Raw genomic sequence first — 27,693 nt, forward strand, 5'->3', positions numbered from 1 at the left:
GTGCATGTGTGTGGGAAAACGAGTAATTGTTTTGTTTAGTTCGTGAACTGAAACTAAAGATTTGTATTTGGTAAGCTCTTGGTATTCAAACAATTTATTTATTTGTGCAACAAACGCTACCTGAAGTTTTTTTTTACTGTTACACAATCTTCTACATTGTTGCTGTTGTTCCTACATCTGCCAGCAGAGGGCATTGTTACTGACATTCAAAAGTGTTTACTCGTATGGTTGCCGTACGGACAACCCCCGGTGCTAATGGTACGTTTACTGTAGTACACGTACAGTACGTAGCGTCTTAGGGTTAGGATTAAGGTTAGGTTATAACCTTATATCGCAACAATTTTTAGGGTTAGGATTACGGTTTGTTTTAGTCTTAGTCACGTGACCTCAACTGGCCAATGAGGCCAGTGCGTACGGATAGAATGTCGGTATATTGATACAGCAACCGTACGGGTAGCCACTACCTTGACATTTTTAGGAAAAAGATTCAGTTGTTTGCCTTTAAGTTTTGAAGAACTATAATTTGCAAACCAAACATTTTTAAGAGTTTCAACAGAATTGGTCATTCTAACAGAATTGGACTCGGGTTGATTAGTTAATTATCTTTTTCTTATCTCGTGCGAAAATGACTTTGATCGGTAGAGGGCGGTCTCAGCCCAACTTGCGATACATTTATTCTCTACGTTATATCATGTTTAAATCGTAAAAGTGGACTGAACTCATGATTAAAAATCACTTCGTAATCTTTTTTCTCTATTTTTCTGAGATATTAATGACGATGATGAAGTATTCCATTATGGTTTTCATGTTCATTGCGCAGATTACATTTCCCACGACCGCTAAAGGGTGCAAACTTCCCTGGAGACGCAAATCATTGCACTATTTTTCCAATCTTCGAGCTTTCAAATGAAACTGTATAATCCTGAATGACGTTCCAGGTGAAACAATGATATTCATATATTTTCAAAGTAATATAAATAAAACAGGTGTGTGATATTTTCAATTGAAATTTGAATTGTCATCTGTTTTTTGGCAACATTCAGCGACTGTATCAGACGCATTAATCTCTGGGCCCCGACCACGACGAAAAGAATAAGTTATAAATCATTCAACATAATGTTTCTAATATGTTGTTTAGTTGAATAAAGAAATAGTTGTAAACCAAACTGAACGCTCATTTCCTGTAACTTGCGGTTTGCTTCTTCTCTGACCTTTGAAAACGCTGTTGGAAACTGATTTTACTGCGAGTGTGAAAAAGGCACCGTTCTTCGTTAATTAAGGAGAGATGTGTTCCTATAATACCACAACGGTTTGTGCTCCTCAGGGAGGTAGAAGGCCTCGAAGGCACCGTGAAAACTGGCAGGACTTTAGTGGCGAAGCTGATCAGCGGAACATCACATGGTTCATAGAGAAGTGAGGAAGATGATGATGAATGGTAAAAGCCTGATACAGATGCACTATATCCATTTAGTTTCAACACGACAGGGTCGGGGTCAATTATTATTGTAATTCCATAATTAATTACAATTATGGTGTAATTATCATTGCAATTGCAATTGAAAACAAATCAATTGGGTTGGGTTCTTTCTTTCTTACCATTAACTTCATATTTTGTTAAACGCATTGAGATGACTTTGTTGTAATTTGCGCTATATAAATAAAGTTGAATTGAATTGAATTCCTGTTGTAAACATAATTTATTGTATTTTGGTTCAGAAACTCTAAATTTGTAGTTTTTATATAATTTCCATGCCAATTACAATTACAATTTAATTATACGCAAACCTAGGAAACCATGTTGCAGTTCTATGGCTTACACACATACGTAGTTAATTATTAAAATCAAGTTTTCCCACTACCTGTAACTTCTTCTCGAGGATCATTTTACCATTTTTAACAGAAAAAAGGCTCGGACACCCACACCAAAAATATTATTAGCAATATTTTCATTGATTAGGAAACCAAACGGAGATGAAAAACAAATTGGGTGATAAATAATGTTTTTTTTTCTGTATTTTACAGTTGATTTAAGACATCAGAGATGCTAACAGAAAGCTAACACAAGAGGGGTTATTTATTTAAGGTTTGGTTATTGTGATTAGTTGTAACTGAACTTTAGTCGAGGAAAACATAATTGTAATTGACTTTCAGGGGGAAATGATATTTGTAATTTTATTTGTCATTGGAAAACATGCTGGTCACCATAATTGTAATTGAGTTGTAATTAAACATAAATAATTGAAGAAGTAATTGTAATAGAAAAATGTAATTGACCCCAACCCTGCTACACGAGGACATGAAGTGGAGTGTTTGTGGACGTCCACACGGTGAGCTGTGAGAGACGAGAGCAGAAAGATGTTCAGAAGCAGCAGCACAATGAGATATAAAAACATGAGAAAAGCACAGGATTCCTCTTTGGAGCTCCATTCTGTCATAACATTCATGGAAGGAGGACACTGCCACTGCACGGGATTGGGGAGCACAAACCAGTGAGCGTTCGGGACTCCCCCCACGATTGCACTTCATGTTGAGCCTTTAATCAGCGTGATATGACGGAGCTAATGGAATTGTACGATGTGCCGCCGTTGCAGGTCGGAACGTAGCCGTTAGAGACCAAAGCTTCCATGTTCACCTTAAACACAGGAGACACTTTGAGCAGAAAGTCGGCCGCGTCTCGGCGGCCGAGCTCTCTCAGTTTGCTCATGAGCACTCCGACCGTGCTGTCCGAGCGTCCGCTCCACTCCTGCAGCAGCGCCGCAGTGGGGCTGGGCTGCAGCGCTGCATGCTGGGAGGCTGAGTCCAGCTCGTTGTGGGCGCCGTTGGGAGTCCCGTTGCTGTGTTTGGCTACCAGGTCGGTGAGGCCCAGGTTCATGGCCAGCAGGCACCAGTCCTTCCCCATGGCGTCGGGCGGGTCCAGCATCCGGCACAGCTTCCTGCGAGCCAGCAGCGGGACGTCGGCTATGTGCACGCGGGTTCCCAGGATCCCCTGCTGGTAGACTTCAGCGCAGCCAAACGCCAGGATGCTGCTGAAGCTTTCCCGATAGCCGCCCATGGTGTTGGTGAGCGACGTCTCCCGTTGGACCTGAGCCCTGAAAAAGTCTTTAGGTTGGTAGATCATGACGGGGCCGTGGTGCTCACGCAGCTGCTGAGGACTCAGGTAGTATTTGGCAGTGAGCTGCCCGGGCAGCGTGGAGGCCAGCAGGTTCTCTGTTACACTACAGACGCTGTCCAGCAGGGTGTAGCACTTGGCCCGCTGAGAGTCCGGACCACGCACCTGAATCTCCAGCCCCTGTCCGTGGTTGACCAGCAGGACTATGGCCTCCACACCTGACTGGCTCACTTTGGCCCCATTGGTCCACAGGTGCAGATCTCCGTCCATGTCCTCGCTGCTGCTCTCCTCCTCCGGCTTCTGCTGGTGGCTCCATCGGCACAAGTTCACCTGCAGCTTGTGAAACAGACCGCACGGAAACGGGACCAGGTGCTCGGCGGGAACCAGCCGCACCCCTCCGTAGATCATCGAGTCGTACTCCTCTTCCTCGGTCCAAGAGTGATGAAGGCTGTTGGTCTTAATCAAAGCGGGAACGTTGACCATGGATGGGTCGGAGAGGTCGCGCGCGCACACGTCCATCGCATCCAGGATCTGCAGCAGCTCGTCCACGTCGCTTTCAGGAGCCAGGGCCTGGACCTCCTCCAGCCTGTAGCGGCCCCTGTAGTGGTGGATGGCTTTGGGGGCTTCCACAGACAGAAGCTTCCCCAGGATGTTGCTGCAGAGCCATCGAGGATCCAGGAGAACCACTTCCTGTACAGTTTCACTCTGCATGATGTTGATCTGTGGGTGGAAGTGGAGAAACCATCAGGTCTAAGTCACACATAGTAAATAAATAAATAAGGGTTTTTATTATAGAGCAGAGAACGAGAAGTGATGATTAAAGAGAAAAATGTAGAAACATTTTCTTTTGATGTCATTATCAATAGACATACTGAAAAACATTTTCTCTTGACATATGGATAGATGAACTAGAACGTCCATATATATTTCCTTTACATGTGTCAAACTCATGGCTCGGGGGTCAAATTCGGTCCTTTGGAACATCCAATTCAGCCCGCATGAGAAAACTGTTTTTGCAGTGCTTATGTGGCATGATTGCAGTCATTCTTAATGTTGAATGTTTAATTTTCCGCAAATTATGACATAATATTTCCCCTAGTTAAATACAAATTGGTCACAAAATCCAAAAAATTTAAAGTGAAGACTTGATATCTATAACAGTGATGGTTTTCTTACAAATTTTGTATTTTATGTTGATGTAAAAGTGGAAACTTCGGCACAATAATGTTGAAATTACTCGTTTTCTTCCTGCATAAAATCCGTGGCCCACTTGAGATCAAACTGCTCTGTATTTGGTCCCTGATCTAAAATGAGTTCGACAACCCCACTGAATTTACTTATGTATTACTCCACAGTGACCCCTGGTGGTGATCCCTGTGTGGAGCACCCCTCACCTCCCCCATGCTGTGGAGCTGCAGGGCCAGAACTCGGAGATGCTCCTGGCTGACCAGAGGGTTGATGTGCTCCTGGACGTCGCTGACAAACTGCTGCCAGGATGTGAGCTGGTTGGGCCCGCTCAGCTTCCTCCAGGCAGGAAGAGCGGCCAACAGGCGCTCCGACAGATGCGTCATGGGGCTGCACCTCTGCAGGGACAGACGGGGGTCAGGATGTGAAACAGTCAAATGTAGGTTGAGAATACTTTTTTCCTATTTATCCTTCCGATACCCCTCATAACCACAACAAACCACACCTGTACTCTCACACCTGAGTGTGAGGAGGTGCTTTGTGGTTCTTACTGAGATGACGCTGGTGCGAAGCTCCTGGAGGTGACTCCTCAACAGCTTGATCTCCTTAGAGTTTGAGGCTCCAGCGTCCATCACAAACAGTTTGTCACTAATCTGCAGATCATTCCCAAATCTAAGGGAAAACACAAATGCAACGGCATGTATGACAAACATTTCTTCAATGGAAAAAAACAAGCAGCATTATAGGATATTTTTTAATTTTTTTTAGCATTTAAAAAAAGTTGTGACGCCAAATTAAGAATAAGAATTCAATGAAATAAATACTGAATGTCATCTGATTTCTTTATTATTTGCTATGGACATTTTAATGTTCTCAATTTTATATGATGCAATGAAAAAAAGTCTGCACAACTGCGTGGTGAGCTCCAATTTTTAATTAATTAAATTAATTAATTAATTAATTAAAATTAGTAGCTAACCACGCAGTTCTGCGGACTTTTTTTCTTTGCATCTTTGGACTTTTTGATCCAGCACACTGCTTTCAAAGGGATGTGCTCAAATTTATAAGCTAAAATAATATTTACAATATTTTATAATGAAATATAACTAACTATATAAAAAATGCAACTGTAACCCAATGTACTAGACGTCACAGTTACTCACTTGTACTTGAGACTTAATTTGGGTTAATTTATTTATTTATATATATGCAGCATATGTATATGTTTATATGTATATACATTAGCATTATATTTACTTTTCCCCCCTATTTTTACTATTTACCATTTATGGTATTTGATTATTATTACTGTCAGAGACAGTAATAACTGTTCTTGTCGTTTGACCCTTGTTTCAGTTTAGCTTTACTGTTAAAAATAAGAAAGAATGGGAAATATGTGTATTGTTTATTATCTTTGTGTAACATTGCATTCCCAAACAAAAAAGATTAATAAAAAACATAAACAAACACAAAAACGCACAGATGTATGCATTTCAACAAAATAACTAAATGAAAGATATATTTTAGAAATGCAAACTTATTTTTTAAAAATGTAACAGGGTCCTTTTTTAAAAAGCAGAAAATCGTCGTACTTTAATATGGATGAAACAACGTTTGCAGAATACAGTTTAAATTGAAATGAAAGTGAGCAAATAAGCAGATAAAACAACAAGGCAGTGACCACAGCACAAATTATAGTGAAGATAAAGTAAATATATATATATATATATACACATATATTACCTAAAATGTAACACTGTGCTTTGACCTCTCACCTGTTCCTGACTTCCTTTAGCAGAGCTCTCTCTTTGTCATAGTTAAACTCTCCAGAGAAAAACCGGGGAACGTCAGCGAGGTCGGCGTGAGTCGCCACCAGGACGACCACCAGAGGCTGCTGGATACGACCTCCAAAAGCTGGCAGAAAGGGAGAGCACACACGTACACACACACACACCAGTTTAACTACAGTGTGATGACATGACATGACACTTCAGTGCTGTTTTTTTTCTCAACACAGTCAAAAAGTTAAAATGTGTGTTATATAGCCAGATATAGCTATGCATACGTACAGTAAATATGTATATGTTATAAATATGTGCCTATGTGTGTAAACCTTATGTATGTGTATTTCCATGTATGCACATGATTTAAATGAGCATCACTTATACTTCTAAGCTCTGTTTTACTCCACAGATTCAACACATTGTTTAAACATTGTAATATTGCAGGTCTGCAAACACAAATAACGCTGATGCATTCTTTAATTGAATGGTGTTCAGGTGTCCATGGGAACCCAAATCAGTTTTTTATTAGTTATTACTTACTTTGTGCTCGTCATATTTATCTGGCTGTTTTTAACATTTAAACTCTAAGACTGTTAAAGAGTTTGTCTAGATTTGAACACGAACACTAAGCTGTGACTGCAGGTGCCGGTTACTGCTCACCGATGTTGTCCTGAGGCAGGGTGAGAGACTTCAGCAGGTTGAGCCAGTAGGTGATGTGGCTCAGCTGGGTTTCGTACGGCTCCTCCAAACTGAACAGCACCAGGTGGATGGAAGTCACATCGTTGGCCGCAAAGTAGTCGTAGGAGCAATAGTAGACGGGGTTCCCTGAGAACTCCCACACACTGAAGTCTCCCACGCCTGCAGGGGAGGAGAAACATGTTGCGTTGGTTGGAGAGGACCTCACCTTACAATCTGAGAGCCTAAACAATCCGTGTACCGTTCGTTCTTTGGTTATTCCGTTTTACTGACTTAAAACCAAAACAGAAATATAGAAACATCAAAAACCAGATAAGTAGAATTTTTTTGTTTAAAAATTTTAAAAAATCTTGTTCCATTTGTGAGATATTTGGATATTCACGAGGAAATTAGGGCTAGAACAAGAGCGCTGCACCAGGTTTCCCTCCACAGCTCCTGGACCAGTTCTCCGGACACAACGGGACTGTGCAATGCAGTCTGGATGTTTTAGATCGTAAAAAGCTGCTTAGGTTTATGTTTTGTTTTATGGTGTTACGGTCCAAATAGCATCCAAGTAAACAGGTGACTGACTATCGACTGTGAGGCTGGTGTGAGCAACAATAGATGTTAGAACTTCTACGATTTGGCACTTTTACAAAAAACAATTACACAGGTTTTTTGAGGGCAGTAAAAATATGTATTTTGCACGTTATAATACCGCTAGCCACTAGCGACAGCCACCAGCACAGACAGTAGTTGATCACAAGAAATGAGGAGCACCAGTAGAGTCATTACACCACCTCTGGTTCCTTCAATTACATATCATGTGCATGCTTTTTGTAACGTCCATTTTTTGGGAGGGATTTATTGATGTATTAATAAAGTTGCAATTCACCACTTCATCAGCAATGTGACAGGTGCGTTGCTCCTTTTTTTTGTCAGGGTGTAAAAGTCAACCCCCGTTTGTGGGTCCGCTCTGTGTGTTGAGCTTAAAACATGAAGTTTCCCTTAAATATTCAAATATCACACAAACAGATTTCATTTTAAACAGAAGAATGCTGCTTGTCTGGTTTTTTATTCTGTATTTCTGTTTTGGTTCAGTCAGTAAAACAAAATAACCCACACTGTTTATTTGTTATTTTGATTTGGTTTTAAAACGGAATAACCAAAGAACGAACTGTACACGGATTCTAAACTTCTTACCGTGGATGTTCCCATGCTGGATGTCGATGGCCTTCGTGGCCTGTTCGTCAGGAGGAGACAGAGCGCTGTGGACGGGGGAGAACACCTCCAGGACGCCTTTGGTCAGGCTGGGCTCGAACATCATGCTGCGACTGCGGACGCTCACGTTCTCACAGCCGGGATACAGGTTGGAGATGCTGACTGACACTGAAGACAGACAACAGAGGGAGTTAAATCCACTGGACTCAGTTCATCGGATGAAACCAACATTAGCATGTGGCAATCATGTCTCCATCCATCAACCTTCTCTCAGGCCTTCCTCTTCTCCCTTTTCTCTATTCTTTGTCTCAAACTACACGACAGAAGCAACATCAAAACAATAAAAACAAAACATTGAATACATATGTTCTGATCACGACAAAAAACAAACAAGAAATAGATTCAACACAAATTGTACACATGTATCCTTCAAATGCAATCAAACACATACAGTGAACAATACTGTAACACACAAAAATATTAATAAGATAGTCTCCTTAATTGGTATTCACATATGAATCAATTAGAACTACTTTGTATTGTTTTTTTAAAAAAAGTTTTTACAAGACATTGAATTATAATCAAGTTTATTCCACAATTTTATGCAGTGCACAAGTTTTTTGAAGTTGTGTGGAATTTTGGATGAATAAATTAATTAAGTTTTCCCCTTAAATTGTAATTATTGTCTCTTATTTTGAACAGTTTTTGTAGATTATTTGGTAATTATTATTATTATTAATAATAATAATAATAATAATAATAATAATAATAATAATTCATTTTATTTAAAAGTGCATTTCAGGCCACCCAGAACACTTTACAGTAAAAACAGAATAATAAAAACACCTTGAAAGTGTAAAGGAGGATTGTGAAGTTGATTCTGAACTTGATGGGGAGCCAGTGGAGCTGCTGGAGGACAGGGGAGATGTGATCAGAGGAGGGGTTTCCGGTGATGATACGGGCTGCAGAGTTCGGGACCATTTGGAGCTTATGGAAGGATTTGTGAGGGACACCGAAAAGCAGCGAGTTGTAAAAAAAATGATCCGGAAAGTGACGAGGCTGTGAACCAGGATGGCAGTGAGGTGAGGAGTGAGAGCGGGGTGGAAACGGTTGATGTTGCGGAGGTGGAAGTATGCAGAACGGGTTATGTTATTGATGTGGGAGTGAAAAGATGCGCTGTCGAGGATGACACCCACACTTTTAACCTGAGGGGAGGGGGACACGGTGGAGCCGTCAATGGTGAGGGAGAAAGAGTCAGTTTTGGAGAGGATGGATTTGGAGGTCTGTCTTATTGAAATTACGTTTGAGGAAGCTGGAGGTGAACCAGTTTTCAATTTCTGAAAGGCAGTGGGTTAGGAAGGAGGGGGGGAGAGTGGAGTCAGGTTTACTGGACAGATAGAGCTGGGTGTCATCCGCGAAGTAGTGAAAATTAATGCCAAATTTCCTGAAGATACTGCTGGCTGGAAGGAGATAGATGATAAAAAGAAGGGGGCCCAGGACGGAGCCCTGGGGAACACCATAAGTGACTGGGGAGGGCTGGGAAGTGAAGGTTTTCAGTTGGAAGAACTGAGTGTGGCCTCAGAAGTAGGAGTGGAACCAGTGGAGGGGGGTGTGAGTGACACCAATGGAGGAGAGGTTAGAGAGGAGGATGGGGTGAGATACAGTGTCAAAGGCCAAACTCAGATCGAGGAGGATGAGGATGGAGATTAAACCAGAGTTTGCTGCCATGAGGAGGTCACTGGTGATTTTATAGAGGCTGTTTTGGGTGAGGTGGGAGTGGAGTTGAGAGGTGACAATTTTTTTAAAAAGTTTTTAAATAAAGAGAAGGTGGGAAATGGGGCCGAGGTAGTCCATAGAGCACAGCTTTGTGAACTACCAACACCGTTTTAAAAGAAACTAAATCGAAAAATGTTGAGTTGGGATTTGTAAAAAAGGGGGATTAATGTGGTCTCTATAGCCCGCAAGATCATTGAGCAGTAAAGTGTATGCAAATTATTAATTATTTCTATACTCCTTGGAATTTTTGAACACAGATGTCAATCAAAATACCCCAAAACTGGGTTTTATAATCCCTTTCATTAATTACCTGATTGATTTTTAGCTCCATCTTCTCAACTCACCTTTTCCTACATTGTCATCAACTCTGCTACATACATGACCAAACTATCTCAGACATGTTTCTGTCACTTTCCACTGACATGAGCTCCCACTCTGACGTATTCATCCCTGAGAAGGCTTTTTCATGCTCCACCCACCGGCAGGTTTGGAGTTGATGGGGGAGTTGGGGTGGCGGGCGTTGTTGGTCATGCGTGTTCTCTTCCTCCTGAAGAAGCTGCGCAGGATGCCACATTTCAGAGACTCCAGCAGGGTGCTCTTCCCAGCTCCCGAGTTCCCAAACAGTTTCAGTTTGATCCTGGGTTGGATGGTCTGAGTGGGCCGCAGCTGCTGGATGTAGCTCAGTTTATGGTTGTCCTGTTAAAAGCAACACCAAACACAAAGACCAAAAATAATTTAGGAGTCACTCCTATTGAGGAGCACATTTCACTTTGGGTGTTTTCATTTCATATCTGAAAGGTTATTTGTCCTGTAGTGGAAAAAAAAACCTTAAAAATGTGTCTAAAACAGGAGAATTAACCTTGTGTTCATTTATCAAAGGAGATTATTGACTAATAGGAAAGTGACACACACATGAACCGATGTTTTGTTCTGTGCAGCTTTTTTCTGTGTTAAACCTGCTGAATCCTGCTATAATGTTCAACTGCTACAATCTAACACCTTCCTATCTTCCTGAAATGTGTTTCCACACCTCGGAAATAAAAAAGATCAGGTGGGATCATCATTAAGTATTAAAGCATGGTATTAGGGATGACTTAAATAAAGTTTATTGTGAAAATTGACAAGGTACTTTCCCCTTTTCGTTCACTTTTGTATGCAGGTAGTGTGTATGGTTCTTTTTGTTTAGTTTTTTTGTTCTTGCCTTACTCAATTAAATGTGTGTGTATGTATGTGTATATATATATATATATATATATATATATATATATATATACAGTATATATACAAAATGCAGTGTACTCATGATGACAGTTGTCTGTTGCAATGGAATTTCAGTTAATTACTGCAATAAAGTTTTTTTTAAAAAGTATGAAAGCATGTGTGTATATAAAAAAAATTAATGACAGATTGAACTGGAGGAAGTCAAAGTGAGTTAAATATCATGAATACAAACTTATCCTCTAGAAGGTATGAGGGACATGTTTACAGTCGATCAGAGGGCTGAAAAACCTCAGTGGTTCTTCTAACACAGGGATTTCCAAACTCAGTCCTGGAGGGGTGCAGTCCTTCATGTTTTACACGTTACCCTCCTTTTACAAATCTCAATCCAATGATGGTGTAACAGACCAGTTCTGCAGAAAGTCTTATAATGATCCTCTCCTTATGACACAGGTTCCCAATCCGTGTATCATTTGTTCATCAGTTTTTCATTATGTAACAAAAACATGAAAAAACAAAAAAAACACTCATTATTTGATATTTGTTTCCAAAACCAAAATGAAAAAATGGAAAATGCCTTGTTTTTCAAATTCAAGCTCTTTTGCTTCGGTACAGAAAATGAAAAACGGAAGATGAACACCGTTATTTGTTTTCTCCATTACCGATTACCGATTACCGGTCACGTACTTTGGCAAATCGGTAATGGAGAAAACAAATAACGGTGTTCATTTTCCGTTTTTCGTTTTCTGTACCGAAGCAAAAAAGCTTGAATTTAAAAAACAAGGCGTTTTCCGTTTTTTCATTTTGGTTTTGGAAACAAATATCAAATAATGAGTGTTGATACACTGATTGTTCCCGACCCTTTTTGGGTCGTGACCCCATTTTGATATTCGCATGTACAAAAAAGAAAAAAAAAAAAATGTGTAAAAAAAAAAAAAAGTGAATGTAACCATGTCGGAAATAAACTGAATAAATAAATAAAAATAAAAAATATCAGAAGAGACATTTTGTATCTAGAATTTGTTTTTGATCATGTTAATAAGGGGTGTTACAAATACAGAGTAGCCAGGATTTGTGAATAAAGATGCACCACCTCAAATATTATATTTGAGAAAGTTTAGGTATAGAATACAGTTATTTGATATTTGCGTGTGGTTAATTTGAAAAAGAAGAATAATTCCAAACATTTTTAAAATATCATTTTAAGCAGTTTTATTTAACTAAGTCCTGTCCTCAAGGTTGAAATATCCTGCTTTGTGATCATATGTGTTGGAGCAGAGAAACATGCAGGACTGCAGCCATTGACACAGGGTGGAAAACTCCTGATTTAGAGACGGAGCATGATCGCTGGCAAACACGTTTATTATTTTTATCTCTCGGTGTCTATTTATCTATAAACGTGCGTGTACATTTATGTGCACTACTGTGTAAGTTCTGCCTCAGCAAAGGCTCTGCTGCATAATAACAGTGTGTTTGGTTTGTGGGAAAAAAAACTTTAAAGCAAAAATGACTGTAATTGATTAATAATTATGTGCCTCAGATGATTACACAGGTCGGTGAAGGATGAGAGTGGCTCATCTAAAGGATTTTAAGAGTTGGGAGGAGCTCAAAGCATCAGCACTACCTAATAATTATATTTATCAGAATGAAAATGTCATCATCAACATCAAGTGTTTGGCTTGCTGCTAAATTACCTTTTTAAGCTTCCCTAACAAAGTAATGATATGTTCGTGTTGATCGGTGGCGGCCAAATCCTCTGCAGTTTTCCCATCCTGAAGAAAAAATAAAACAACACATCCACATTAACAGGCAGCAATCTGATGCTAAACACAATGAGTATTATTACATTAATGACCTATGAAGCGATACGTGTGTGAACCAGTCACAAATCTCTCTGTGGAAAGTCTGATGGGTAAAGCACAGCAGGGGAAAGTCAATAAATCATGCAGGAAAGACGTTTAAAATATTTAAATCTGAACTTTAAGAAAACATTAGCTATTGTTATTCTGTGAACCCGGTTAATTGCTTCCAACGGGGGAAAAAACCTAAGAAGCATCTGGTGGAACGTTTGTAGCCAAAATGATGAGGAGTTTTAAGATTGTGAATAATATTTCTAATTTAGATTATGTGCAGAATTGTTCTAAAAGTGTTGGGATACTGAGGAAAGAGGGAAAATAGCCAACATGCTACATTAGAAATGACAGTAGTTTAATAGGTTGGCGACTAAGCCGACCACAGACCATTTAAACACCGAGTCCACCCTCAGCTCTCAGACCGCTGGACAATGAATTAAACATCTCAATCTGTGCTTACGGGATTAAAGATGCAGCACGTCCAAGTGTCATACAATATTAACACAGAGAGAATGCAGGGAAGGAAAGATGAATTAAACATTTGAAGAAAAGAAAACCCATGCCCTCTATCCACATATTTTTCTCTCTTATTCTTCTTCCTTTTGTTTTCTGTGCTTTTAAAAACCTACTTTTCTACTGCACAAAAAAGAGGAAATGATGTCACTTTTTCTGCTTACGATGAACGTTATTTATCTGTTTAATTCAGTTCTTTAAAAAAACAAAAAACAAAAACAAATTAAGTTTAGTTAATTTAGTTAAGTTCTAAGAGCTGAGGTTGTATTCACACATGTATGTACAGTCAGGGTTTCTCATTCTCACTCTCATTTTATGGTAATTGATTTACAGTAAAGGCCATAAACGGTTGAGCAGATGCAGTTTACAATGTAGGAATTACAACAATTACAAACCATGTAAATATTAAGGAAGCAAACGTATCTGACTGTGTTTGCTGACGCAGGTAATGCATTAGATCTAAAACTAATAAATCATTTATTAACAGAACTGAATGACAGATCATTCTGTACTAAAAGACCTTTTTATCACACTCTTACAGTAAATAAAGTGTGTAGAATTACATGGTCATTCTTAAAATACAAAGTATCTACAAATGAATATACAATATTTACATGTAAATTGCTGTTTTTTTATATGTAAATTCAAATTTTAGTGTAATTATACTGTAAAAACCCAGCTGTGCATGAGGATGAATGTGCAGTGACTTGCATTAGTGACGGCGTCGATGTTTGCTCCAGCCAGACACAGGTGACGGACCACCTCCAGACTCCCGTTGTTGGCAGCGAGGTGCAGAGGAGTTCTGCCGTACTGGGGAGGACACAGACAGAGTTTGTGAGTTGTTTGTTTATTAAAACATATAAAAACTCTTTTTATGTTAATATGAGTTCAGGTTTGCACAGTAAATTAGATCAATGAGGGCAAAGGTAGTGATCAATAATAACCTGTTCCTCACTTTAGTCTTTAGACTCTAATTTATTGTGGTGCGACTGAAGGATGCTAGAAAAAAAATGACTTAAGTCACAGATTTGGCCAATTTTTGATCACAGTGGGGGTCACAAAATTCTGATTGTCTGATCCGAAGACCGCATTATTAAATTGAGCAATAATACATAAATCACATACATTAAATAACTAAGATTTGGTGTGTGGTGTTTTTTTTTAATTAATTGTGTCTATTTTTGAGGAGGTTTTTGTATTTATAAGGTCATTTTGGGTATTTATGGGGACATCCTATGTATATCCTTATTGGAGTCAATTTGTCTCGTCTTTTGTGTATTTTTATTCTTGTTTTGTGTTGGAATTTTTCAGTAAGTTTGTGTATTTAGTTATGTATTTCGAAGTCTTTTTTGTGTATATCTGTTGCAATTTTGTTTATTATTGGAGTCAATTTGAATATTTGTCTTGTTTTGTGTATTTGAGTCAATTTGTGTTTTTTTATATTTTGTGTACGGTATTTTTTGAGAAAGACATTTTATGTATTTTTTTGTGTATCTCCGTTGTAGTTTTGTGTATTATTGGAATCAATTTGTGCATTTGTCTTTTGTGTATTCTTGTTCTTGCTTTCTTTTAAAGTAATTTTGTGTATGATTGACATATTGTGTAATTTTGCAGTAATTATGTGAAAGTTTTAAGTAATTTGTGGTATTATGTTGTTTATAATTCCTTGTCATGTTGTTATCTTTTTTTAACTTAAACCATTTGTAATAAAAAATAATACTTTAGAGTAATGACAAGTGAAGATGGTCCAGTTTTTTTATTGTTTGCTGTTGACACTTAGGACAATGTGGTGGGACTGACCTTATTGGGAAGGTCAAGACTAGCCTTGGCACTGCAGATCGCCATGACGATAGGCAGGTTTCCATCCTTACACGCGATGTGCAGTGGCGTGTTGCCATGGCGATCTTGCTGGTCCAGGTGGCAGTGATGTCTGAGGAGGCAACGGGCAACTTCAACCTGACACCGACGCACAGCCAGGTGGAGAGCGTTGTGTCCGTCCTATTATTATTATTAATATTAAGAAAACACAAACAAACCAACATGATGAAAATTCGGTGACATTTGGTGTCAACGTCAACCATCTGAAGCTGCCATCACCTTGTCAGTTGCTTCTAGATCAGCCCCGTGCTCCACCAGACATTCCACGATGTCGACGAAACCACGAGCAGAAGCCGTGAGCAGCGGACTCTCCCCCTCCCGGTTCTTGGCGTCCACCTGGCAGCCTGCGTGACAGAGTGCTCGAGCCACCGTGGAGTAGCCGTGCCAGGCAGCACAGTGCAGCGGTGTTTCCTGCTCCTATAAATCACAGTCCAAATGTATTTCAAATCTAATTTCCTACTTCATTGCTGCACTTAGGTCTTTGTTTCCCGTTGCTTACCCTGTCGGACAGATCTGGGTTTGCCTGAATGCTGCACAAGTAGCTCACTACATCTACATTACCGTAGCGCGCCGCCACGTGAAGAGCGGTCTCACCAGACTGAAGGAGACAAAAAACAACAACATAAAACCATACAAACACTGCATTATGAGACATTAAAAACCCACAATTGTTAAGCAATATCATTCATTTGGAGAACTATCATAAACGACACCTTTTTTCCTGTTGGCAACACAAAACAAACCTCAGATCAGGGTTGGGGTCAATTACATTTTTCAATTACAATTACATCTTTAATTATCCATGTTCAATTACAATTCAATCACGGTTACAGTGACCGGCATTTTTTCCCAATTACAAATAAATTACAAGCATTGGTTTTCCCCTACACGTCAATTACAATTGGGTTCTTAATTCCTAATGCTCAATTACAGTTTCACAAACTTTTATTTATATAGTGTTGTGATGATTGTATGTGCTTTTGTATGTATGTACGATGTGGTTTTAGCATCTTTACATTTAGATTTTAGTGCATTGATTACAATATCTTATGTAAAAGCCCAATTCGGGACAAGACTTGGAAAAATTGTATCACCCCTAATATTTTTTTTTAAATTATATCCTAATGCTAACCCCTAACTCGTCTAACCCTTACCACTTGTATGGGTGTCAAGATTCACTGACAAGTAGTGGGAAAACTTGATATAAAACACATTTTAATAACTGTTAACTACATATGTGTAAGCCATAGAACTGTTGTAATTGACATTTTTTTAAAAAATAGAATTTCCATGTTAATTACAACTACAAAGTCAACTATCTGAACTCAATGAAAATTAAAATTCGAATTACAACAGCAACAGATTTTAAAAATTACAATTACAGCACTTAAAGGGAACATATTATGAAAAATCCACTTTTGCAGTTTTTTTGATCACATACAGTATAAGGTAACTTCAGTGTCCACCAGCATGAAAAATGTGAGCTAAAACCATCCAGTCATTTGTTTGTGGTCTGTGTAAGTCTTACAACACACAGACAATTGCTTCGTTTCAAATTTTACCCATTTGTGACGTCACAAATGGTCAAAATACACTCCCCTCCCTTGGTATCTCCACCCTTTGACTACACCACCAGTACTTGATCTATCGCTTCGTATCGCTGATCTGACGTTTTTGTGGACACTTGGATGGACTATCCTTCTACCCTATTCTGTTTGCCCTTCTGTTCACTAACCCAACCAGTCAAAGCAGATAACTGCCACCTCTGAATCTGGATCTGCTGGAGTTTTCTCTCTATAAAATAGAGTTTTTTCTTCCCACTGTCGCTAAATGCTTGTTCATGTGGATCTTGTTGGGTGGACTTTATATTTTGTTAAAGTGCACTGAGATGACTTTGTTGTAATTTGCACTATATAAATAAAGTTCAGTTGAGTTGACACAATCGACGCAGTGGTTGAACAAAACAAATGATCATCACCTTAAATGCACTACTCATGTAGTGAGAAGAGCAGAAGAGGAGGAGAAAGTGAGTGTGTGCAAAGCTGTTTGACTTCTCCCAGCACTTATCATAGACAGCGGCGCTTATACGGTGTAAAATGATCAATTTACGTTGTTACTGAAGGATGAGTTCACTCAGGATGTCGGCTTATTCAAGAAGTTAACCGCTTTAATTTTGACCCAGTAAGTTGCAGCTACGTGCTGCTGTGTCACCGTAGCAGAGCGGGAGGGACAGGCTGCTGCCTCGGCTCTACACTCTACACACAGTGGACGGGGCAGGGAAGGGGGAGGTGTATGCAAATCCAGGGACACACCCCCCAAAACAGGGCGCTGCCACAGAACTCGATAATACAGGGTATTAAACCTCTTCTGTTGCTTAATTCATGTAATGTTTTGACTAAACACCAGCACAGATATGTCATTTAGACCACAGGGAACTGTTTTAAAAGGTGAACATTTTTCATATTATGTCCCCTTTAATTGTCAATTACAATTATAATTGACCCCAACCCTGCCTCAGATTGTAAGTGCAGGTAGACAGCGTAAGATGAAGATGAAGCTGTAATGATTCCATAACAGAAGATAGAAACCCAGGAGCCTGCTGCGTGAACTGAAGTGTGATCTGTTATGGAGGACGACTCCATCACCACATGAGGACGCCACCATCAAAACTGATGATTGAAGAGATTACAAAATGCTTTGGGGGATTTTTGTGTGCTTGAAAAGGCACACACAATCTCTGATAGACCTGTTTCCATAGCAACAACAAAAAGGCTGATAAGTGGCTGCGTTTCCTCCCCAGGTGTGTAAAATGCAGTATGTAAGTGTGTCTGTGCGTTATTGGTTATTTCAAAGCAGGGCTTTACTGGGGTTTAGGAGAAGGTGTGCATGCAGGTTGATAACAAGTGCATCTCGTATGTGTGTGTGTGTGTGTGTGTGTAGGAGACTGTGGCTTGTGCAGACGGAGCAGCTTTTACTCACCTTATCTTGAACATCCAGCGGGCATTTCTTTTCGTGCAGGAATTTCAGGGTCTCCACGTGGCCGTGCCTCGATGCATAGTAGATGGCGTTGGCTCCGCTCTGCAGGTTTTGCAGAGAGATGGAACATTCCAGGGTTTATTCTTGACCTTGACAAATAAATTAAATCTGCCTCGGACTGAGCGCGCATGATGATGTGACTGAATCATCTCGACATATCACAGTAAGTATCTGGAGATGGGCTAACCAGGGAGAACATCCACAGTTTGCATTCGTTAAAACAGTGTGACCATCATCATTCTACGCATCAGAATGTGATTATATCAACCGTAACACTACAGGAGGAGTCTTTAGTTTACTTTTTTAAATATTCTTATAAAGTACAAACCTGCTGATATTGTGCTACAGTCACCAATTCAATAACTAACAGATATTTTCAAGTTATAAAAAGTTAACGGTTGGGTTATTTACCAGTATCAACTGTAAAAAGTTGTAATTATATTTAATACAGTTTGTCTGAAGACATTTTGTATGAATTTTTGGCAGTAGTATAGTATTTTACTGCACCAATGAGTCGCAGTTTGCTGAACTCTCCACCAACAGGTGATTTACCTTATCATGTGCCTTTATCTCTGCTCCTTTCCTCATCAGCACCTCAATGATTTGAATGTTGCCACAGCCTGCAGCGATGAGGAGGGGCGGAGTCCCGTGCTGAAACACATACGCACACACACACATACTCAGTCTCAGTTTGTGTTCACTGCTTTCGTTTCTATGTGTCATTAAGAGTCAGCTTCGAGGTGATTCCGCCTGTGTTAATAAACTAAAGACACACGAGTGAGGCTTAGTATGGAGACATGCAGAGAAAATGACGATGTTACTAAAACCCTGACGTATTTTATGATCTTTGTCATGAAGAAGAATCAAAAAGAAAAGAAACACCTTGCTCTTTAGCTAAAAACTGATGTGACGTACAGTGTTGGCACAGTTACCTTATTATTCCAGTTATTCTGACTACTGATGACTTAAATTAGTTACATTACTGACTATTTGATTCTAAAACAAACTAAGTTAAGTTAGATTACAAGCGACTTTATTAGTTACATTTAGCAGCTGCAACACCACCTACCACCACCTCAACATTAGAATATCAACCGGTTTTGCCAATATTCACGTTATTGGAAGTGCATATTTAACAATAAGGTCAACAATGGATCTCCTAACAAACTATTATCTGAAAAAAAAACACTAAGTCTTTCTTTATTTCACTTAATACTTAAAAAAAAATAATATATGTATATATACAGTATATACAAAATAGTCTTTTTTTAAAATGTCATATTTTATATAACACGTGAGTTGTCCTCATGCTGAAAATGTGACTTGTCGCATATGTGAAGAAAAAGTCATAGTAATGCACAGTGATTTGAAAATAAATAATAATAATAACATGTTACTACAGTATTCAGTAACACAGTTGTTCCCAAATTTGGCGGCGTGCCCCTTGGGGGGGCGTGACGTTATGACAAGGGGAGCACAATGGTGGATGAGGGCACTAGAATGACCTTGCTGAACCTACAGCATAAAAAATAGCACTTTATTAATAAAAATCTTTATTAAATTTAACTTTTTAAATTTCATTTTCATGAGATTTAAAGAAGAACAGTCTAAGTTTTTTGACTTTTTTTCACCCGTTACTAAGTAAGGTATTGTGACGTGAGGTTTTTTTTTTTTGCTGCTGTTGTTGACTTTCCTCTATTAGAGGGTTCACTCACTGGTCTACACCATCAACTTTGTATGCGAAACGTTACAGAGAACAATAAACCAAACAATGAAAGCTGATACAGTAGAAATCCACTCTATCTTCTCTGCCTCTGTTTAAAAATGCTTTTGTAAACCATCTCGAGAACTCCTGTCAGTGTTTTTGATCATAGGATGTGTATGTATGTATGTATATGTTTCTATTTATGTGTGTATATATATATATATATATATATATATATATAATATGATGAACTGCAGTCAAGTGTGTATGTGTATATTGTGTTTTGTTGTTTTTCCTTATGCCTTTTGTAATTATATATTGTCTGTTTTGCTGTATCTGTCATTTGTTGCAAGAGGCTTATCGTCTAATAAATTAATTTGAAATTTGAGGAGGCTGACACACAATCAGCCAACGTTGGTTTTTGTTTGTTCTTTTCTTTGCAATCACTCCCATGTGGAAAAGGTCTTGAACCGCATGAATAAAACTCAAAGACTGCAGTGCAGGCCACATCTGTCCACAAAATCAATTTTCCACGTGAAAAAAATCCATCAGGATGTAAAAATACCATTTGATTTAGTTTGTGCTATTTGTTACTTAGTTGATTATTAATATAATATTTAAACGATAGGATTTTTGTAATGATAAAGAAGCCGGAATCCTAAGGCTAGAATGTTTTTAATGTCCTTGGGATTTGGGACTACTGCCCTGGACTGGAAAACATGGTTTATAATAACCTAAGTGGTGCACTAAGCACACTAGCAGAAACAAACTGTTTCATTGTAGTGGGTGTAGTTTGTTATGCTGCAATCTCTTGGTAATGAACTCATTTCTGTTATGAAATTATAACAAAAAAAACATGTGGCTAAGGATGACCATGAGGATTTGAGGGATGAGGTTGACGTTTCACCTTGTTGGGCTGGTTGACGTCGTAACTGTTGAGTGAACCAAGCAGATGCTGCAGGCCGGGAACGTTGTCGTCGTTTATGGCATGAATGATGGCCTTCATCACAAAGGAGTCTTCCTCATCCTAAACAGGGACATGAAAAAGAAAAGATTCTCTGACAGGAATTTCACAGCTGTTTGATTTTACATCCTGAGCTAACAAGAGACACATTTGGAAGAGGAATGTGCTGGGACGCTCTGTTACACAATGAGCAGAGGAGGGATGTAGGGACTAGGGAGGCGTGGCTGATCAAGTATTTGTTGCACTCTAGTTCCCTTCATTCCTCAACATAATCCACGTGCTGGGTGCACCCAGACCGAGACATCTCAGAGCAGTGCACGGCGCACAACACAGAACATCCCAACACCAGCTATGGGTTCACTGGGAGATAAACACTGGACATGTTTGTGGCAAATCTCTCCATTTAGAAACACCTACGGCACCTGTGTCAAACTCAAGGCCCGTGGGCCAAATCCGGCCCTTCGGAGCATCCAATTCGGTCCGCAGGAGACAATAAAAATGTCAGAGAAAATATGAGTCATTGTGTAAATGAAACTTAATACTCCTGGTGCTTATATCGCATTATTGAAGTCCTTCAATTTCACCCAAATTATGAGACAATATTTCCCTTAATTAAATAGAAATTGGTCACAAAATCTAGTAAATTTAAAGTGAAGATCCTGTTGGGACTGACAGCTGTCACTTACTGCTTGGTTATTGTCGGTTTCTTGTATTTTCTGTATGTAGGGCACAATAATGTTGAAATTACTTGTTATCCAGCATAAAATCTGTGGCCCACTTGAGATCAAACTACTCTGTATTTGGCCCCTGAACTAAAATGAGTTTGACACCCCTGACCTACGGTATGTGACTTTCTTGCAACTGACTGAGGTCCATTGGGGCCATGTGGATTATAATTCCGTTTTTAATGGACATCTGGATTAATGACAAGCCTAAAAAAATATTTTGCCAAACATTTTTTGTTCATTAGCAAACGTCTATGTCATTGCACGAATTAAAATCTTTCCTTTACTTAGTGCGATCAGCAGTGGCCGTCCAGATTAAGGTCAAGCCAAATGTCTGATGTCAAAGTGTGGAACGGGCAGGTTTTGATCTTCAGTAGATATCCAGATTACATCTGACAGAGGTTTCTTTTTTATTATTATCAGTTTTTGCTGTTGAATGCACATTCAGTCTGGAGCCTTTTCAAACCAACAGAAGCTTTGTTACAATCGGCTCATACTCCATTTCTTTTTTCCCCCAACCTGGGAGCTGTTGCTCCTATTATTATTATTATGTTCATTTTTTTTTTTTCACTCCTATTCACGCCCCTATTGTCATACCCTAACTCCCTCTTCCCTGTTCCTTTCCCCTCACCTAGTTGTAACACTGCCCTTTCTTTGTATATTCTCCCTTTAATCAAATGTTTCTTACCTTTTCTTAGGGAAGGCTGGTGATGGTCACAACTATGCGATGAAATAATTTGATTCATTTCATTACAATAATAAAACATGCATAGCTGTCGTGAAAAGATTGCACTACAAGTAGTGTCGAATGAATAAAAAAAATTTCACTCAATGGGGGAAAAAGAAATAATAAAGCATCTTCAGATCTTGGAATATAGCTACACTTGACAGGTTTTATTCATGAGCAGCAGATGAAGGATTTCGTCTTGAAAGTGTGATTTTCTGATAAGAAGTGGCTTCTTCTCTCATGGCACATTAATCAAAGGGTCCTCTGACCGCTGAGGCATTGTGATAAAGTGCATCAATGGATCCTTCTGTCGGTTTTGTTTTTTCTAGTGTTTACACTTCGGAACGCTTAATCACATTTCTACTATTTTACCAATCAGAGCAGCTGCCTGACCTAAGAGGCCTTCTATGGACAAACATGACATGAGAATGATTCTTATCTAATGAGGATAAAGTAAACTGTAGTATCTAAAGAAAGCCCTACTGTAAGCTTAAGGAGAACATGCAACCTTGCTCTGTGGAGGTTGCATGTTCTACACTCCACCCACTGCTCGGGATCATCAAATGCTTCCCAACAAACTCCACTGTGACTATTTAAATTCATGTGTTACATATCATATCAACTGCTTTTGAAATATTCTTGTATATATCTGTATTATATTTGTAGTACATTTGTATTATTATTGTTTTTTTTTTCTACAGTAATGTGTGCACTTGTATTTAATCCTCATTTAAATAATTACTTAATTATATAATATTATTTTCTTTGTTTAGTGTTCTCGAGCCTCTGTAAGAAAGTCATTTCCCCCTGGGATAAGTTCTTCTGATTCTGAAAAACAAGGGTTAAATGGGTTTTACTTTAGACATTTTCATCTGAACTAAAAATAGATGGTATCTGTAGCGATATATATATATATATAACTTGTTCATTAACTTTTACAGCTTTCAGATCATTCAGAATGATAAATCAACGTGGAATTTTCATTCCCTGCTCTTGAAAGTGTGAATGTCCCATCGACATAAAAACCTTCATTTATCTGCGAACATACGAAGGCCTCGATTAACAGGATGTCCTGCGACGTATCGTTTGCAAATTTTGTAAAGCTGCACATTTCGGAGAGATTTTAGCCAGGCTAAAACACTAACGATAAACTTACCAGTGTGTCATCGCTGCGTGCCACACTTATGTTGCTTCTGGAGAGGAAGGAGCGCGAAAGGCGGTTGCACAAAGAGATGAGTCGGACGGATTGCTGGGTACAAAAAAAAAAAAAAGAGAGAGAAGTTAAACAAGTAACTCTCCAACAAACTGATGTTGAGACATGTTAGGGACATGGTCAATGAGCAGACAAGTGTGGATGGAACACAATTTTATGCTCCAGTTAGAGCTTCAGAGTGATTTGGTCTCATTTCTTTTGATAGTCAGGTGACATTTAGCTGACCTGTTAAGTGTACAGTGGAACGTTTGTGCTGACATGACAGATATGTGTCATTATTTAAATCATTTCTCTACCTTTGTTTTGTAACTTACTAACAAGCTATCCCTGCAACATTGGTGATAAATCACAAGAGACAAAATCCTGTTAGCGGTGAACCTGGAAGTTACGATTGGGTGGAAGGAAAGTGAAGACCACTCAAAATTAAAGCATCTTGTTTATGTTTTGGATTATGAAAAAACCAAGCAAGCATTGAATCTGCAATTCATGTTTGTTCTAGCCATGATTATTACAATTCATGAGTAAGTTACCACCTTTTGTAAAGCACAGTGGGATCAATTGAGGAGATAGAAACCCAATTTTATCAGACATGGGCTTAAAAATTGTGACGAAATGCACAATCTGGATGTGATCAAGATGACTCTCGATGGCGTAATTAAGGAACTAAGATTGGTTAAGACTTTTCCATTACAAACCAAGAAAATAATTTTTGAGACACTTTTCGATTTTTCAATTCAAAATTTTGGAGGAGATTCAGAATCTGTATATTGATCCAAATCCCCTTCACAATCTAATGGAGTCTTCCATAGCGTACGGCCTATCGTTAATTCAAATTTTGCAGAAATCCATTTAGTACTTTTGATGTTTTTCCATACAGAAAAACAAAGACATAGTCATCAACATCACCCGCCAGACTGGTTGTCATTATAACTCACAAAGTTTTCGTAAATGTTCTAAATCTAAGAACTTAGACGTATACATAACAAAATATTATCACATCAAAATATAAAATTACTAACTATCTTAAACGGTTTCTAAGAAAAGCTGTCCCCTTTAAAGATACCTCGAACAGAGAAAAAAAAAACGAAAAAAGGGCAATAACTCCGGAAAAAATATTTGTGCACTTCTCATTTTCAAACTCCATCAAGGTATTGATACCCTGAGGCCACACACCGAATTTGGTTATCGTATCTTCAACGGTTTCTGAGAAAAGCTGTCCCCATTGAAGATATTTTGAACAGAGTCCAAAAAACGGAAAAAGGGCAATAACTCGGGACAAAGTAATTGCGCGGTTCTCAATTTCAAACTCCATCAAGGTATTGATACCCTGAAGCCACACACCAAATTTGGTTATTCTATCTTAAATGATTTCTGAGAAAAGCTATCCCCTTTAACTTGGACGGACAAAGCTCAAACCTCTTATTATATACTACTTTGTAGCGGGGGATAATAAATGCCAGTAAAAATATTACTTCCTTGGTGGACGTAAATAAATCCAAAAAAGCACACAAAATGACAGGTAAATACACAAAAAACAGACAAAGTAAATGAAAAATACACAAAAATCTTTAATCTTTCATGAATTCATACTCGGATCGATCATCGCTGACCTCGGATAAGACGCTTTACAGTCAGGGCTGGAGAAAGAGAGAGAGAGAGAAAAAAAGGAAGTACTTACTTTCCACTTCCTGCGAGCTGCAAATTTCTTGAACTTCTCCATATTCACGGCTGATTCCTTCCTGCTCAGGGCTTGCTGGGTGTCTTTAGGCTGGTTACACAAAAAAGGAGAACGTAAGACTCAATCAGGAAAAAAAAAGAAAGAAATGGAAACCTGACAACAACTCAAATAATGCCCACAGAACATATTTATCACGTTAACAGGTGACACAATGGGGCAGCCACATGAGAAAATGAAACGCTGTAATTTATCATAATTTATTTGTCTGTGGCTAACATAGAAAACAATTTCAGCTTGATAAAAATACTGGAGGAACAAGTCTTACAATGCAAATGAAATGTATGGTAAAATATGAATTTTTTATCCATAAAATGAAACGGATACAAACACAAAAATATGTTTTACACATCATGACTGTTTTAAAAGGAGAACCAGAGTCAAACCTTGATCCAGGGGTGCTGCAGGCTGTCCTGGATCGTCATTCTCTTTCTGTGAAGAGACAAAGAATCAGCTAATGTTAAACTCACTGCACATCAGGAGTTGGTTGTTTAGTTGGTTTGGTTTCTTAGGTATGGTTTATGGTGCAGTCTTCATAATAAAAAGGTACCTCATTTTATTTTATTAGCAGTGGATATATCCAGCCATTGCATGGATTTAGGTAAACTTGGACAACGCAATAACGTGCAATAAAACACCCTTGCACAGATCATGTTTTATGTGAAATAAATCCAGTGAGAAATCACAGTAAATATAGGTATATAATAATAATATGATGTAAAATTAGGTTTGGGGGGAGGGGGGGGTTTATGCTTATATCGATATTGGTTCATATTATATTGAAAATTAAGGGTTGTACAAAGTTGGCATAACAGATATTGCTATAAAAGCTAATATCAACTTATCTAACTAACAGTATTTTATCTATTCATCACGTGTAATAAAAAAAAGGAAGATAATGCATTGTAAACAGCCTCAGCAGTTTTACTGCAGCTCATTCCGAGCAGGAGTATTTGTGTCTCCACTTTCATCCTCCATCATGTCTGCTTACATCGCTGATCAATTAAAAGCTTTTTTTTTCTTTTTTCATTTTGGCGCACTTAACAAGCTCCATTAGAAGTTTGTAAAAGTAAGTTCCATCCGTCTTCCCTCGTCTGTTGAAGACAGCCTGTGTCATCTGTCCTCGTCTCATTTCTCACCGAAGCTGATCTAAATGAAATTATCTCCACGGCGAACAATTATTCACCGACGTCGGCCCCCCTCGTTCACGCTTCATTGTTGGGAGGAAAGTGATTACGCTCGAGGCGAAGGCAGCGCTCTGTGTCTGAGCGTAGCTGCACACGTTCACTGTGTTCCTACAGTAACTCGGTAATGAGGAGGAGAGACACAAGCTGGAGCCAATGGTTTCATTCTACATGGATCTCCACTGGAAACAAACAATTAATGTCAACTTTAAAAATCAATCACAATTAGACATTATTAATAAACATAACGTACAATACACGGACACAGAGATGGAGTTTCTTGGTGACCAGATTTTATCCACTAAAGACCGCAAGGTTTCAAATGTGTATACAAAAACAAATGTACATTTTAAACTAGGTAAGACTAAACAACTGTTATTATTATTTACCTTTGATGCAATACGGTTAGAAACAAGGATTAATGGTATTGGCACCTGGGCTGTTAACCTTTAATAACACTGTATTTAGCACACACTAAACAACTATATATAATCTGTTTGTGCTAAAATGATCTTTGTAGACTAAAAGGAACAATTTCATGTTTGCCAACCATCATTTACAACACAGCGTCATCCTAATTTGAACATAAAACTCCACGGCTCGACTTACTTTGTCCAGTATTTCTGTGATAATCATAAATAGACTGTAACAAAATAAATATGTTTTAACAATAATGAAAGGGTTACCTACCTACTACACTGTATATTGCTATTAGAACAGGCTTCTCAACTTGTGGGTTGGGCCCACCTCTGAAAGCAGAAGTTCAGTTTTAAACCTAATAGAAGTTAAATTATAGATACTTCTAAAATTGTATTTTTTTTTTTTTATTGCACATTAATTTATTAAGAACATGATAAAAATTGCTCTTTTTATCATAACTTCAAAATGTCAAAATGAACATTAAGTGTTATAATAGTGACTATTAGTCATTTCCCGCTGCCCTGCTGTGATATTCATCTCAGCTAAAAACTGTTACACATTTTCATTTATTGGTATTGAAGTTGAATTTTATTTCCCTCAGTTTGCATCATGTGTGTTTGTAGCACATTATTTGAAGGTGATGTTAATTGAGAAACACTATATTTTTATATGTTTTATAGGTTTTTAAAGTTTGCTGTGGTCGGCATATCACAATAGATAACTAAATTTACACTATTTATTTATTTTTTTTAATCTGCTTTGGAATAACAGA

The 27,693-nt window shown here is 38.5% G+C and overlaps 1 protein-coding gene across 1 annotated transcript in view; it reads right to left on the reverse strand.

Annotated features, from left to right (window-relative positions):
• Positions 1–1,969: 1,969 nt before the first annotated feature.
• Positions 1,970–27,693, reverse strand: part of dapk1 (death-associated protein kinase 1) — a 73,796-nt gene continuing 48,072 nt past the window's right edge. Inside the window, exons 9-26 of the mRNA XM_028457865.1 lie at positions 25,704–25,749; positions 25,261–25,350; positions 23,526–23,618; positions 20,861–20,980; positions 18,801–18,899; positions 18,192–18,290; positions 15,712–15,810; positions 15,432–15,629; positions 15,135–15,332; positions 14,046–14,144; positions 12,663–12,740; positions 10,230–10,446; positions 7,957–8,142; positions 6,739–6,936; positions 6,070–6,208; positions 4,846–4,966; positions 4,504–4,692; positions 1,970–3,829 (exon numbers count right to left, since the gene is read on the reverse strand). Coding sequence (XP_028313666.1) covers positions 2,540–3,829; positions 4,504–4,692; positions 4,846–4,966; positions 6,070–6,208; positions 6,739–6,936; positions 7,957–8,142; positions 10,230–10,446; positions 12,663–12,740; positions 14,046–14,144; positions 15,135–15,332; positions 15,432–15,629; positions 15,712–15,810; positions 18,192–18,290; positions 18,801–18,899; positions 20,861–20,980; positions 23,526–23,618; positions 25,261–25,350; positions 25,704–25,749 — 3,559 coding nt within the window. The 3' untranslated portion in view covers positions 1,970–2,539. The remainder of the gene's footprint in view (positions 3,830–4,503; positions 4,693–4,845; positions 4,967–6,069; positions 6,209–6,738; positions 6,937–7,956; positions 8,143–10,229; positions 10,447–12,662; positions 12,741–14,045; positions 14,145–15,134; positions 15,333–15,431; positions 15,630–15,711; positions 15,811–18,191; positions 18,291–18,800; positions 18,900–20,860; positions 20,981–23,525; positions 23,619–25,260; positions 25,351–25,703; positions 25,750–27,693) is intronic.

The sequence above is a fragment of the Gouania willdenowi genome, chromosome 9 (assembly GCF_900634775.1).
Source record: "Gouania willdenowi chromosome 9, fGouWil2.1, whole genome shotgun sequence".
Lineage (NCBI taxonomy): Eukaryota > Metazoa > Chordata > Actinopteri > Blenniiformes > Gobiesocidae > Gouania > Gouania willdenowi.